This window comes from Procambarus clarkii, chromosome 22 (genome assembly GCF_040958095.1).
Source record: "Procambarus clarkii isolate CNS0578487 chromosome 22, FALCON_Pclarkii_2.0, whole genome shotgun sequence".
NCBI lineage: Eukaryota > Metazoa > Arthropoda > Malacostraca > Decapoda > Cambaridae > Procambarus > Procambarus clarkii.
The window spans coordinates 45,401,882-45,417,534 of NC_091171.1; the positions used below are offsets into that span (position 1 = coordinate 45,401,882).

Genomic DNA, 15,653 nt, shown 5'->3' on the forward strand with positions numbered 1-15,653 from the left:
ACACCTCACACAAGACGGGACAAGCGCCGCAGCATCACGAGGATGCTGTGACCAGCAGATGACTTTCCTTCTTGCGACAAATTATAATAATCGCTTAAATAATCGCTTTTCTGTGAGGGGGGCGAGATAGGGATTCTCTATATCAAATTTGTTGATGGTTGAATTGATTAGACAAACGGATTGGATGACTGGAGGTCTCCAGTCAACCGCACTGTCATGTGTAAAAACCTCATGTATATAAGCAAGTATAACACTACGTATTATGTCACAAATATAACACAGTGTATAACAGCCCATGTATAATACCTCATGTATAACCACCCATGTATAACCATCCATGTATAACACTCTCTCACCACCACTACACTAGCGGGCCTCCCTCACCCCCGACCTTTGCTCTAACATCACTTTGCCTTCTGCAAATGTCCCCAACACCCTACAGGCTTTTAATCCAACTAAAGCATGCTTTTAAAGATAGATGGATATATATATATATATATATATATATATATTATATATATATATAGATATATATACTATATATATATATATATATATTATTGTCAATCACAATATCGTGGAAATTAACATTCCATTATTAGGCTTCTATAGGAGACTTTAAACTCCGACTTCAGGGTGAAACGGACGTCCCCTCACAACCCTGCAGATCGGCGTTCAATCCCCGACTGTCCACAAGAGGTTGGGCACCATTTCTTCCACCCTCCCTCTCCACCCCTCCCATCCCAAATCCTTATCCTGACACCCCTTGCCAATGCTCCATACAGTCGTGATGGATTGGCGCTTCCTTCTGATAGTTGTCTGCCGATGGAGGGAGAGCCCTCGGTAGAGAAGTCGTAATCGAGTGAGGGAGTGAGACCCGGATCTGAGTGGCAGGAAAGGTAGCCAAGTCAGTATTCTGTATGGTCGATGTACCTTGCCGACGCTCAGACCCAGTTAACGCAAATCGGCACCAGATAACGACAACGACATCTGTAACAACGTTAAGAGCTAACGATACGACAAATATGTAGCGTTGATGTCTAGCGAACCGAGAGAGAAGCAACGAAACTGGAAGATAATTAAGTGTGAAAGATAATCACGATAATTGAGCGTGAAAAAAATGATTAAGTCAAGGAGAAAGAAAAACGAAAAGCGAATGAGGAAATAGGGGAAAACCCCAGAAACAAATTATTCAGAAAACAGGAAGCTCTTTTATAGAGAGAAAAAAAGGAAGCGAGACAGAAGACTTACGTACGGGTAAATGAGAATATGTGAGATAAAGATGAGAGAATGGAGCAAGGAAGTGGAGCAAGGGGAAGAGAACACTTGAGAAAGGTAGTGGAGGTGAGGTAATGCGTACTAAAGACTGGGGGGGGGGGGAACTGTGTGAGGTAAATTATGCGGGAGAATGAGGAAATATGAGAGAATCTGTGAGATAACGTGACACATATACTATGAGAAAAAGTGAGTAGAGGAGAAGATAGCGGAGGCTGAGCATGATATGCTAAGGCCGAAGGAGCATGAGTATGCTGAGTGAGGAGGAGAGTGAGGGAAGGGCATTGTGAGGTGTGAGGGGGGGAGGGAGGACATTATGAGGTGTGAGGAGGGGGAGGGAGGACATTATGATGTGTGAGGAGGGGGAGGGAGGACATTATGAGGTGTGAGGAGGGGGAGGAGGACATTATGAGGTGTGAGGAGGGGGAGAGGGAGGACATTATGAGGTAGTGAGGAGGGGGAGGGAGGACATTATGAGGTGTGAGGAGGGAGGGAAAATTAAGATTTTACTAAGATGAACTGTGTATTTACTATTGTATTTACAATTTCTTAATTTTGTCTGCAAGACTGAGCTATTAGCTCTTGGACCCCGCCTTTCTAACCAATCTATTTTCATCTTTTTATTCTTACTACATATATATTTCTCTCTAAACACACACACACACATAAAATGAAGAACGGTCAGCGGCATATGCGAGGCTGGCTAACATCAGAACAGCGTTCAGGAACCCTGTGTAAGGAATCATTCAAATCTTGTACACCACATATGTAGACCAGTCTGGAGTATGCGGCCCCAGCATGGAGCCCGTACCTTGTCAAGCACAAGACGAAGCTGGAAAAAGTTCAAAGGTATGCCACTTAGACTAGTTCCAGAACTAAGAGGCATGAGTTACGAGGAAAGGCTGCGGGAATGCACTTACGGACACTGGAAGACAGAAGAGTACGGGGAGACATGATCACAACCTAGCAAAATCCTCAAGGGGAATCGATCGGGTAAACAAGGATGAACTATTCAACACTGGTGGGACGCGAACAAGGGGACACAGGTGGAAACTGCGTACCCACATGAGCCACAAGAGACGTTAGAAGGAACTTTTTCAGTGTCAGAGTAGTTAACGGATTGGAATGCACTAGGAAGTGATGTGGTGGAGGCTGACTCCATACACAGTTTCAAATGTAGATATGATAGAGCCAAGTAGGCTCAGGAATCTGTACACCAGTTGATTGACAGTTGAGAGGCGGGACCAAAGTTAGAACATCATTCAGAAACCTAAGTAAAGGAGGCATTTAGGGCGCTTTACCACTGCGTACGTGAGGCCAGTCTTAGAGTATGCCGCCTCATCATGGAGTCCCCATCTGAAGAAGCATATAAGGAAACTGGAAAAGGTTCAGAGGTTTGCAACGAGACTCGTCCAAGAATTACGAGGGGATGGGGTATGAGGAGCGCCCTGAGGAAACTGTGCCTTGCGACACTAGAAAGAAGAATGGAGAGGGGGAAACATGATAGGAACGTATAAAATACTAAGGGGGTTGACAGAGTGGACATAGACGAAATGTTCACACGTAATAGTAACAGAAAGAGAGGGACATCGGGGGGAAGCTGGAAACTCAGATGAGTCACAGAGATGTTAAGGAAGTATGTTTTTTAGCGTGAGAGTAGTGGGAAATGGAATGCACTTAAGGAACTAGTTGTGGAAGCAAATACATTCATATTTTAAAACTAAATATGATAGGGAAATGGGACAGGAGTCATTGCTGTAAACAACGATGGCTAGAAAGGCGGGATCCAAGAGTTAATGCTCGAGCCTGCAGACACAAATAGGCGAGTACAAATAGGTGAGTACACACACTACACACAAACACATCTCAAGAAGCAGCCCGTAGCAGCTGTCTAAACTCCAGATACCTATTACTGCTAGGTGAACAGCAGCGTCAGGATGAAGATACTCTACCCATTAGTCCCCGGACGCCAGCCAGGCCGACGCCTGCAGCGTGGCGTCGGGCCCGCATACCTACGGTCATATTAGTTACGTAATATAATTTAATTAAACCTGAACAGAGGTTTATCTCATAAAGGTGGTGTTTTAATATTATATAATTATGAAGTTATGGGCATTATATGAGTCCCCACAGGGCGGGGGGGGGGGGGAGAGGACACAGGGAAGGAAGAGGTGAGGCATAGTGAGGAGAGTGAGGGAGAGTGAGGCATAGTGAGTGGAGAGTGAGGGAGAGTGAGGGATAGAGTGAGGGAGAGTGAGGCATAGTGAGGGAGAGTGGAGGAGAGTGAGGGAGAAGTGAGGGAGAGTGAGGGAGAGTGAGGGAGAGTGAGGGAAAGTGAGGGAGAGTGAGGGAGAGTGAGGAGAGTGAGGGAGAGGTGAGGGAGAGTGAGGGAGAGTGAGGCATAGTGGAGGGAGAGTGAGGGAGAGGTGAGGCATAGTGAGGAGAAGTGAGGGAGAGTGAGGGGAACGGAAAGGCAGAGTTAGAGAAGGGAGAAGGTTGGGAGTGGGAGGGGACGCCCCTGGGGGAGAGAGACGGCCCCCCTCCAGGGGCTCACACATACAAACTTTGATAATGAGATTTGCATTTTGCTCAAATCACTTTATCTTAAGCTTCAGCATGGTGGTCCCTGGCTTGGTGGTCCCTGGCTTGGTGGTCCCTGGCTTGGTAGGTCCCTAGCTTGGTGGTCCCTAGCTTGGTGGTCCCTGGCTTGGTGGTCCCTGGCTTGGTGGTCCCTGGCTTGGTGGTCCCATGCTTGGTGGTCCCTGGCTTGGTGGTCCCTGCTTGGTGGTCCCTAGCTTGGTGGTCCCTGGCTTGGTGGTCCCTGGCTTGGTGGTCCCTGGCTTGGTGGTCCCTGGCTTGGTGATCCCTAGCCTTGGTGGTCCCTGGCTTGGTGGTCCCTGGCTTGGTGGTTCCCTGGCTTGGTGGTCCCTAGGTTGGTGGTCCCTAGCTTGGTGGTCCTTAGCTTGGTGGTCCCTAGATGGTGGACTCTAGCTTGGTGGTTCCCTAGCATGGTGGCCCCTAGCTTGGTGGACCCTAGCTTGGTGGACCCTAGCTTGGTGGTCCCTAGCATGGTGGTCCCTAGCATGGTGGACCCATAGCATGGTGGTGCCCTAGCTGTGGTGGACCCTAGCATGGTGGACCCTAGCTTGGTGGACCCTAGCTTGGTGGACCCTAGCATGGTGGACCCTATCTTGGTGGTCCCTTAGCATGGTGGTCCCTAGCATGGTGGACCTAGCATGGTGGACCCTAGCATGGTGGACCCTAGCATGGTGGACCCTAGCATGGTGGACCCTAGCATGGTGGACCCTAGCATGGTGGACCCTAGCATGGTGGACCCTATCTTGGTACGTGGTCCCTAGCATGGTGGTCCCTAGCATGGTGGACCCTAGCATGGTGGACCCTAGCATGGTGGACCCTAGCATGGTGGACCCTAGCATGGTGGACCCTAGCATGGTGGACCCTAGCATGGTGGACCCTAGCATGGTGGACCCTAGCTTGGTGGGTCCCTAGCATGGTGGACCCTAGCATGGTGGACCCTAGCATGGTGGACCCTAGCTTGGTGGTCCCTAGCATGGTGGACCCTAGCAATGGTGGACCCTAGCATGGTGGACCCTAGCATGGTGGACCCTAGCTTGGTGGTCCCCTAGCATGGTGGACCCTAGCATGGTGGACCCTAGCATGGTGGACCCTAGCATGGTGGGACCCTAGCTTGGTGGTCCCTAGCATATGGTGGCCCTAGCATGGTGGACCCTAGCATGGTGGACCCTAGCATGGTGGACCCTAGCATGGTGGACCCTAGCATGGTGGACCCTAGCATGGTGGGACCCTAGCTTGGTGGTCCCTAGCATGGTGGACCCTAGCATGGTGGACCCTAGCATGGTGGACCCTAGCATGGTGGTCCCTAGCATGGTGGACCCTAGCATGGTGGACCCCTAGCATGGTGGACCCTAGCATGGTGGACCCTAGCATGGTGGACCCCTAGCATGGTGGACCCTAGCATGGTGGACCCTAGCATGGTGGGACCCTAGCTTGGTGGTCCCTAGCATGGTGGACCCTAGCATGGTGGACCCTAGCATGGTGGACCCTAGCATGGTGGACCCTAGCATGGTGGACCCTAGCATGGTGGTCCCTAGCATGGTGGTCCCTAGCATGGTGGACCCTAGCATGGTGGACCCTAGCATGGTGGACCCTAGCATGGGGGACCCTAGCATGGTGGTCCCTAGCATGGTGGTCCCTAAGCATGGTGGGACCCTAGCATGGTGGACCCTAGCATGGTGGACCCTAGCTTGGTGGTCCCTAGCATGGTGGAACCCTAGCATGGTGGACCCCTAGCATGGTGGACCCTAGCATGGTGGGACCCTAGCATGGTGGACCCTAGCATGGTGGTCCCTAGCAATGGTGGACCCTAGCATGGTGGACCCTAGCATGGTGGACCCTAGCATGGTGGACCCTAGCATGGTGGGACCCTAGCATGGTGGGACCCTAGCATGGTGGTCCCCTAGCATGGTGGACCCTAGCATGGTGGACCCTAGCATGGTGGACCCTAGCATGGTGGACCCTAGCATGGTGGACCCTAGCATGGTGGACCCTAGCATGGTGGACCCTAGCATGGTGGACCCTTGCTTGGTGGTCCCTAGCATGGTGGACCCTAGCATGGTGGACCCTAGCATGGTGGACCCTAGCATGGTGGACCCTAGCTTGGTGGTCCCTAGCATGGTGGACCCTAGCATGGTGGACCCTAGCATGGTGGACCCTAGCATGGTGGACCCTAGCATGGTGGACCCTAGCATGGTGGACCCTAGCATGGTGGACCCTAGCATGGTGGTCCCTAGCATGGTGGACCCTAGCATGGTGGTCCCCTAGCATGGTGGTCCCTAGCATGGTGGTCCCTAGCTTGGTGGTCCCCTAGCTTGGTGGTCCCTAGCATGGTGGACCCTAGCATGGTGGTCCCTAGCATGGTGGTCCCTAGCATGGTGGTCCCTAGCTTGGTGGTCCCTAGCATGGTGGTCCCTTGGTGGTCCAGTAGTGTGGGGGTCACACTGGAAGGTCAACAAACAAGACATCTTTAATTTAGGAGAGGCCACTATGGCTGACGGAGAGACGGAGACCTCTGTCTCCTCCCGTCATCTCCTGTCACCTGTCTCCTGTCTGCATCCTCTTTCTCCTCTTCTTCTTCCTCCCCCTCTTCTCCGCCCCCCTCCTCCCCTCCTCCCCCTTCTCCTAGTCGACCTCTTCGCTAACGGATTGTACAGATTATCCAGGTGCCGCTCTACACACACACACCGACTCACAACAAACACTGTGTAAAAGGTCCATCTCTCTTTTCATGTTCCCCTAACCGTTTATAGTGACCTCTTATACAGTAACCTCCGTTTAAACGGGCGCTTTTCTTTCCAGTACATTCGCGGTTAAGCGTTTTCACGTAGATGATATCCTGTTTTACAGGGATATGTGTCCCTTTTATCCGAACTCCATTACGTAAAGCGGGGGGGCTGATGTCCCATTTATACGGGATTTTCGGTTTGAAAGGACGCCCGTGGCTCTTTTACCCGGATATCACTGAACAGAATCAGTGATTAAGACTCTTGCTATAATGGACTTTGCTTTAAGGGGACGCTAGAGGTGACATTATCCGAGGCCTATTATATGCATCTTGTGATAAGAGCCTCGGGGTGTAGTGGAATTCGGTTGCAAGGGACTAAGATAAACAGTATAGATCGTTTAAAGGACCGGAGGAGCATCGTTTGATGCTCCGGTTAGTGGAGGGAGGTGGTTCCTTTAACCAACTCCCGGTATAGCAGTTTACCGGGGTCACAATAACCTTGTCCCGGTATATTATGGAACATTTTATACCGGGGGTCACAATAACCGGGTCCCGGTATATTATGGAACAGTTTATACCGGAGGGGTCAAAATAACCGGGTCCCGGTATATTATGGAACAGTTTATACCGGAGAGGGGTCACAATAACCGGGTCCCGGTATATTATGGAACATTTTATACCGGGGGGTCATAATAACCGGGTCCCGGTATATTATGGAACAGTTTATACCGGGGGGAGGGTCACAATAAACCGGGTCCCGGTATATTATGGAACAGTTTATACCGGGGGGGGGTCACAATAAACCGGGTCCCGGTATATTATGGAACAGTTTATACCGGGGGGGGGTCACAATAACCGGGTCCCGGTATATTATGGAACAGTTTATACCGGGGGGAGGGTCACAATAACCGGGTCCCGGTATATTATGGAACAGTTTATACCGGGGGGAGGGTCACAATAACCGGGTCCCGGTATATTATGGAACAGTGTAGTTGTGTCCTATTAACCGTTCCATCCCACAAGCGGACACTCTCCTTTCCCAGATCTTCCAGAATAGGCTTCTTATACGGTGTTAAAGTTAGCTGTCTGTCTGTCTGTCTGTCTGTCTGTCTGTCTGTCTGTCTGTCTGTCTGTCTGTGTGTCTGTCTGTCTGTCTGTCTGTCTGTCTGTCTGTCTGTCTGTGTGTGTGTGTGTGTGTGTGTGTGTGTGTGTGTCTGTGTGTCTGTCTGTGTGTCTGTCTGTCTGTCTGTCTGTCTGTCTGTCTGTCTGTCTGTCTGTCTGTCTGTCTGTCTGTCTATCTGTCTGTCTGTCTGTCTGTCTGTCTGTCTGTCTGTCTGATGGCGTCAGACGTCTCTCCACACCGTCAGCCATAACGAGCGACGGCCCTGGCGAACGAGTGACAGGCGAACAAAGACTGGCGAACTACCGTCGACCTCTGATACAGGGGCGGAGGTGGAGAGCAAAGTGTATTGTGCTTTTGTCTGGGGGGGTTGTTGACTTTGTAGGTGGTGGTTGTGGTTGTGGTTGTGGTTTGGTGGTTGTGGTGGTTGTGGTGGTGGTGGTGGTGGTGGTGGTTGTGGTGGTGGTGGTGGTGGTGGTTGCGGTGGTTGTGGTGGTGGTGGTTGTGGTGGTTGTGGTGGTGGTTGTGGTGGTTGTGGTGGTTGTGGTGGTGGTGGTGGTTGTGGTGGTGGTGGTTGTGGTGGTTGTGGTGGTGGTGGTTGTGGTGGTTGTGGTGGTGGTTGTGGTGGTTGTGGTGGTGGTGGTTGTGGTGGTTGTGGTGGTGGTTGTGGTGGTTGTGGTGGTTGTGGTGGTGGTGGTGGTTGTGGTGGTTGTGGTGGTGGTGGTTGTGGTGGTTGTGGTGGTGGTTGTGGTGGTGGTGGTGGTTGTGGTGGTTGTGGTGGTGGTGGTTGTGGTGGTGGTTGTGGTGGTGGTGGTGGTGGTGGTTGTGGTGGTGGTGGTTGTGGTGGTTGTGGTGGTTGTGGTGGTGGTTGTGGTGGTGGTTGTGGTGGTTGTGGTGGTTGTGGTGGTGGTTGTGGTGGTTGTGGTGGTGGTGGTTGTGGTGGTTGTGGTGGGGGTGGTTGTGGTGGTTGTGGTGGTGGTTGTGGTGGTTGTGGTGGTGGTGGTTGTGGTGGTGGTGGTGGTTGTGGTGGTGGTGGTGGTTGTGGTGGTTGTGGTGGTGGTTGTGGTGGTTAATACCTATCAGGGTCTTCTGGAGGAGTGGGGGTCGCACCACCTCGTAAATTTGTGTCACAATCTAACTACACTGAAGTTTCAATTAGACTTTACCTTTGCTTTCTTCCCTCTTCCTGCTTCTACCTGTGTCCTCTCCTCCTACATTCTTTCTCTCACATTGAGGAGGCTGTCCTTGTTGACCTTGTTTATTCCCCCCTCAGTATCTTGTATATCGTGATCATATCCTGCTTCTTCTATCCTCTAGGGTTGTGACATTTAGTTCTTCTAGATTTATAATTCTCAAGGGTTGGGGTTCCATGCTGGTGCTGCATATTCCAGTATTGGTGTAGCGTATGTTGTGTAGTCTGGCCTTCAAGGAGTCCTGATTTAGGTTTCTAATCGATGTTCTCATGTTTACCAGCGTCCCATATGCTGCTGATGACTGCCTGTTCATGTGTGCTTCTGGTGTCAGGTTTTGAAATGATATCCACGACGTTTCCCCTTCACATTATCGTAGCTGTCATTCCCTATATAGTGAAGATAGTTCCTGGTCTTCTTTCAGCCTTCATCGTTATCTTTCACCTGATGGGAATGAATCCCAACAGCGTTGGTTTTCCCGCTCCTGGAGTTGGTGGTCCCTAGCTTGGTGGTCCCTAGCTTGGTGGTCCTTGGCTTGGTGGTCCTTGGCTTGGTGGTCCTTGGCTTGGTGGTCCTTGGCTTGGTGGTCCTTGGCTTGGTGGTCCTTGGCTTGGTGGTCCTTGGCTTGGTGGTCCTTGGCTTGGTGGTCCCTAGCTTGGTGGTCCTTGGCTTGGTGGTCCCTAGCTTGGTGGTCCCTAGCTTGGTGGTCCCTAGCTTGGTGGTCCTTGGCTTGGTGGTCCTTGGCTTGGTGGTCCTTGGCTTGGTGGTCCTTGGCTTGGTGGTCCTTGGCTTGGTGGTCCCTAGCTTGGTGGTCCCTAGCTTGGTGGTCCTTGGCTTGGTGGTCCCTAGCTTGGTGGTCCTTGGCTTGTTGGTCCCTAGCTTGGTGGTCCCTAGCTTGGTGGTCCCTAGCTTGGTGGTCCTTGGCTTGGTGGTCCTTGGATTGGTGGTCCTTGGATTGGTGGTCCTTGGCTTGGTGGTCCTAGGCTTGGTGGTCCTTGGCTTGGTGGTCCTTGGCTTGATGGTCCTTGGCTTGGTGGTCCTTGGCTTGGTGGTCCTTGGCTTGGTGGTCCTTGGCTTGGTGGTCCTTGGCTTGGTGGTCCTTGGCTTGGTGGTCCTTGGCTTGGTGGTCCTTGGCTTGGTGGTCCTTGGCTTGGTGGTCCTAGGCTTGGTGGTCCTTGGCTTGGTGGTCCTTGGCTTGGTGGTCCTAGGCTTGGTGGTCCTTGGCTTGGTGGTCCTAGGCTTGGTGGTCCTTGGCTTGGTGGTCCTTGGCTTGGTGGTCCTTGGCTTGGTGGTCCTTGGCTTGGTGGTCCTTGGCTTGGTGGTCCTTGGCTTGGTGGTCCTTGGCTTGGTGGTCCTAGGCTTGGTGGTCCTTGGCTTGGTGGTCCTTGGCTTGGTGGTCCTAGGCTTGGTGGTCCTTGGCTTGGTGGTCCTTGGCTTGGTGGTCCTAGGCTTGGTGGTCCTTGGCTTGGTGGTCCTTGGCTTGGTGGTCCTTGGCTTGGTGGTCCTTCAACATCTTACAGTCCTCAGATTGCACAACCTTCCTTAGTTAGCTTGGCGTCGTCTGCAGACATCAACATGTCCCAGGTCACAGCCTACCTTGAGGTGCTTCCGGGGCTTAGCGTCCCCGCGGCCCGGTCGTCGACCAGGCCTCCTAAGGGGGGGGGGGCTAAGGCAGGCCTTTCACACACATCAGGAACAGCAGCGGTCCCAGCACCGAGCCTTGTGGGACCCCACTTGATACATTCCTCCAGCTTGAAACCTCCTCTCTCTCTGTTTTCCGTTCTTCAGGTACTCCCTTGTCCCAATCTATCTCTTCGTCCGGTCATGGTGGTGGTGGTGGGGGATGGTGGTTATGGTGGTGGTGATGGTGGTGGGGGATGGTGGTGATGGTGGTGGTGTTTTTTTTTTTTCTTTTTGGTAGGGATATTCCTGTGCGGGCCCTAAGTCTCTGGCTGGCCCACTGCGCGGGCCCTAAGTCTCTGGCTGGCCCACTGCGCGGGCCCTAAGCCTCTGGTTGGCCCACTGCGCGGGCCCTAAGCCTCTGGTTGGCCCACTGCGCGGGCCCTAAGCCTCTGGCTGGCCCACTGCGCGGGCCCTAAGCCTCTGGTTGGCCCACTGCGCGGGCCCTAAGCCTCTGGTTGGCCCACTGCGCGGGCCCTAAGCCTCTGGCTGGCCCACTGCGCGGGCCCTAAGCCTCTGGCTGGCCCACTAAGTGTTGCTTGTTTCTGTTTTACTTGGGCGGAGTGTGAGTATTTATGACTCGTATGGTCGCTTCAGTAAGATTTTGTCCCATGTGTTTGGCTCTGTTGAATCTTAGTTGAAATCGTATTGGGTTTGTAACTGTACACTGTGTTAGATAATGTTCCAGTGGTCTGTTGTGGTTGTAATTGTGCACTGTGTTAGATAATGTTCCAGTGGTCTGTTGTGGTTGTAATTGTGCACTGTGTTAGATAATGTTCCAGTGATCTGTCGGGCATTTCTCCACAGTGTTGACATTTCCTCTCATCTTCCGGAACCTGTAAGCCTATTTCCCATGCACATGGGTATCCAAGCCTGATGCGATGTAAGTGCACTTCTGTTGTTCTACTGTTCCCTTTCATCAAACTAAGTGGTTCGTAGTTGGTTGAATTCTTGTACCAACCCGCAGATCCTGATGTTGCAACTGCTGTGTTGTGGTCACTGTACATCTTTCGCACTGATCTATCTCTAATTACCGTGGAAGACCGTGAAAAGTTATTTTTTTGCCTATTCACTTCTTAACCCCACTTTAGGCGTCAGAAGTAACTTATTGTCCCACACAAGTCTAGCACCGCGCTGGGCGCCAGAGTGTGACATTTTACTGGTTACTGGGAGGTGGATTCGAATGTTTGCCTTCATCAAACAAATGACTACACTCCGGAGGTATAGGGCAAGACGCCAAAAATCTATTTCAGGTGAAGGCCAGGGAGGTCCTCTACTCCACCAGCAATACCAGACCTTCCCCCACTTAACCTGCTTCTCTGCTCAACTTGCTTGCAAGCAAATCTAGCAGGTAGCGGATGGGATCTTCAGTGCTTGAGGCTCTGGGCTGGATCCTGAGGCAACTCAAATCAATGACAATGTTAAGTAGCAAGTGATAAAATATGGAGAACAGTACTACATATTTAGCAATAACATCAAAGGCACGTGTCTTAGCAAAAATAGGTTTATTCAACAACTTACTAATACACAGTGACCCACATTAGTTACGTTACTTAAGAGTTCCACCTTAACCTCTGTCAAGACACTACTCCACTCTCAGGTGTAAGAGATCCACTTGACAGGTCATGAACAACAGTCAACGGAGCCCAGCTGTCAACCCCCCAACAACACATGCCAAGGTTACAGATTTTCTTTTAAGAGTCGCCCATGGTTGGTAGTGTACTGGTTGTGTCAGGGTGTGTGATGCATCTGTCTTTCTGAGGTTCGAATCCTTCACGGAGAAAAGTTCTTTAAGTTACATATAACTTACGCGTTTATGCAAGTGTGTTGTGTGTATATATATATATATATATATATATATATATATATATATATATATATATATATATATATATATATATATATATATATATATATATATATAATCATTATTATATACTCCACTATTTACATCAATATATTCACTACTATATACATCAGTATCTACACCTACTATATATATCCCTACACCACTATGTACATCACTATATGCACCCATATATACACCACTATGTACATCACTATATGCACCCATATATACACCACTATATACATTAATATATTCACCACTATGTACATCAATATATAACATCACTACATACACACACATATTTATGAAAGAATACGGAAGCTCGAACAAGCGAGGGGTGAGCGACTTCCCTTCACTGGTGCCCTTCCCTCCACCCCCTTGGGACACTACTGGAAGAGGGAAGATTGGCATGGAAGGGGAAGAGAGGGGACAGGAATGGAGAGGAGATGGTCAGATAAACAGATAGACAGGCAAGATGCCTCCCTCTGGCCGAGGGAGTCGGCCTGACAGCCTATATAGACAGGCAAGATGACCCACTCTGGCCGAGGGAGTCGGCCTGACAGCCTATATAGACAGGCAAGATGACCCACTCTGGCCGAGGGAGTCGGCCTGACAGCCTATATAGACAGGCAAGATGACCCACTCTGGCCAAGGGAGTCGGCCTGACAGGCTATCATATCTGAGGAATGACTCGTTCAGTGCGACGTCCTTCTCTTGGCTATAATTCCTGAGTCAGCGATTCCCCAGGTTAGAGACGCAGCAGCAGATGGAGGCAGGGAGGCAGGGAGAGTGACAGGCAGAGAGGGTGAGAGGCAGTAAGGCAGGGAGGGTGAGAGGCAGAGAGGCAGGGAGGGTGAGAGGCAGGGATGTGGGAGGGTTGTGAAGGGAGGGAGACACACTTGAGAAGCAGAAAGGGAGGAAATAAAGAAGTATGTAAGATACAAATGAGTCGATTGACATATAACTGGCACTTTTGAGAGCTGTCAATGTGAGTCGCAAACAAGGTACAATTATTGCAACCACCGTATCCCCACCACCACCACAACTACAACCACCACAACCCCCGCAACCACCACCACCACCACCACAACCACCACAACCACCACCACCACAACCCACCCCCAACAGATATCACTCCCTTAAATCGCTGACACGAATCTTCAAAAGAATTCTTGAATAACAAGAGTGCCCCGGCTATTGTATGGGAGCCGCTCTTAAAGACGGGTAGAGTGCCAGAGAGTGCCACTCTTAAAGGCGAGTAGAGTGCCACTCTTAAAATCTCTTCGTTTGGGGGGGGGGGGGGTATTTGTTACTGCATGATTCCCTGATTCCCAATATATTCTTGTCAGCCTCGGCACTGTATTGATTTACTCTGAACTCGTGGCGCTGTATTGAATTTAATGGCCTCTCTGGCGCTGGGGTGATTTGCGCTCAATGGTACTTTGATTAGTTTGGCTGTCTCTTTTTGCTTTATTTGCTACGCGAGTGGGAAATAAAGCAAGGGGCTTTGTAATTTACAGCCTCCGAGCTCAGTACCCTCAACTCTTACTAACACCCTATATAGTGACCCTTTATGACGTCCTAAACTCTCTACAGACACACTCGTCATCTTTCTGATATCAACTCCCTTACTTCTTCAACTCCCTTACGATGTCCTGACGTCCCTTCCATCACACTTAATCCCTATACTGCTACCCTCAACTCAAGAAGCCCCTTCAATCCGTCCTGGACCATTCTCAAGTCCAATCGACTTGAGAATGGCCCAGGACGGACCGAAACGTCGTCGTCCCTTCACCTTCTAGTGTGTGGCCTAACCTAACCTAACCTAACCACTTCAACTGGCAAATGACGTCGTTACTCCCTCTCTGTTGTTACAGGACGCGTCGGACTTCAAGTGCAAAGGAGGCAAGAAACCTATTTACATCCCGCCCAAGCCTGTCATCGGCGTGATAGGCGCCGCCTCCTCCTCCGTCTCTGTCATGATCGCTAACATCCTGCGACTCTTCAAGGTGAGTTACGAGTGTGTGTGTTTACTCCTGGGACAGGTGTCAGGTGTACCAGGTGACGTTACCAGCTGTTTTCTGACAGATGTCATGCACCAAGTGCCCTGTAACAGGTGTTCTGGGACAGGTGTCAGGTGTACCAGGTGACGTTACCAGGTGTTTTCTGACAGATGTCATGCACCAAGTGCCCTGTAACAGGTGTTCTGGGACAGGTGTAAGGTGTACCAGGTGACGTTACCAGGTGTTTTCTGACAGATGTCATACACCAAGTGCCCTGTAACAGGTGTTCTGGGACAGGTGTCAGGTGTACCAGGTGACGTTACCAGCTGTTTTCTGACAGATGTCATGCACCAAGTGCCCTGTAACAGGTGTTCTGGGACAGGTACCAGGTGTCGGCCAGGTTATCAACATCGCCGTCTGCTCCTAAGCTCAGTCACAGTCACAGTTCCAGACATTGATTGATAATACTAAGAAAGTCACGGAGCATTTTGTTTTAATGAGCATTAATTGGCATGTGTTGAGGTAGTTTATTCGCTCCTCAGACTCCCGACGACAGATTGTGTACTGGTGTTGCAAGCGACGACTGAAGACTCCTGCCAGGTGTTACGAGTTCCTATGCAATACTTATGCAACACTTGGAGCTCTCAGGTCCTGGAAAGTCTTCATTCCAAGCTGGCTTTATGTTATATATACATTTCTTACCAATGCACACACACACATACATTCTATGTGTATGGGAAGTGGGGGGGCGGCATACACACTAGGGGATACAGGTGGAAATTGAGTACCCAAATGAGCTACAGAGACGTTAGAAATAATAAAAACAAATTCTGTCGTAGTTAAACAATGGAATGCATTAGGCAGCGATGTGGTTTAGGCTGACTCCATACACGGTTTCAAGTGTAGATATGATAGAGCCCAGTAGGCTCAGGAATCTGTACACCAGTTGATTGACGGTTGAGAGGCGGGACCAAAGAGCCCAGGCTCAACCCCCGCAAACACAACTATGTGAGTACATATGATATATATATATATATATATATATATATATATATATATATATATATATATATATATATATATATATATATATATATATATATATATATATATATATAAACATATATCAAAAAGTTTAATATGAGCATCCAGCAAGCAAATGACACGCAAAATGAACACGTTTCAAATTATATCAGACACACTCCATCAGTCG

At 50.3% G+C, this 15,653-nt stretch overlaps 1 protein-coding gene across 1 annotated transcript in view; it reads left to right on the forward strand.

The window, feature by feature from the left end:
• Positions 1-15,653, forward strand: part of LOC123761594 (metabotropic glutamate receptor 8-like) — a 260,562-nt gene that overhangs the window by 77,103 nt on the left and 167,806 nt on the right. The window contains exon 2 of the mRNA XM_069328943.1: positions 14,315-14,446. Coding sequence (XP_069185044.1) covers positions 14,315-14,446 — 132 coding nt within the window. The remainder of the gene's footprint in view (positions 1-14,314; positions 14,447-15,653) is intronic.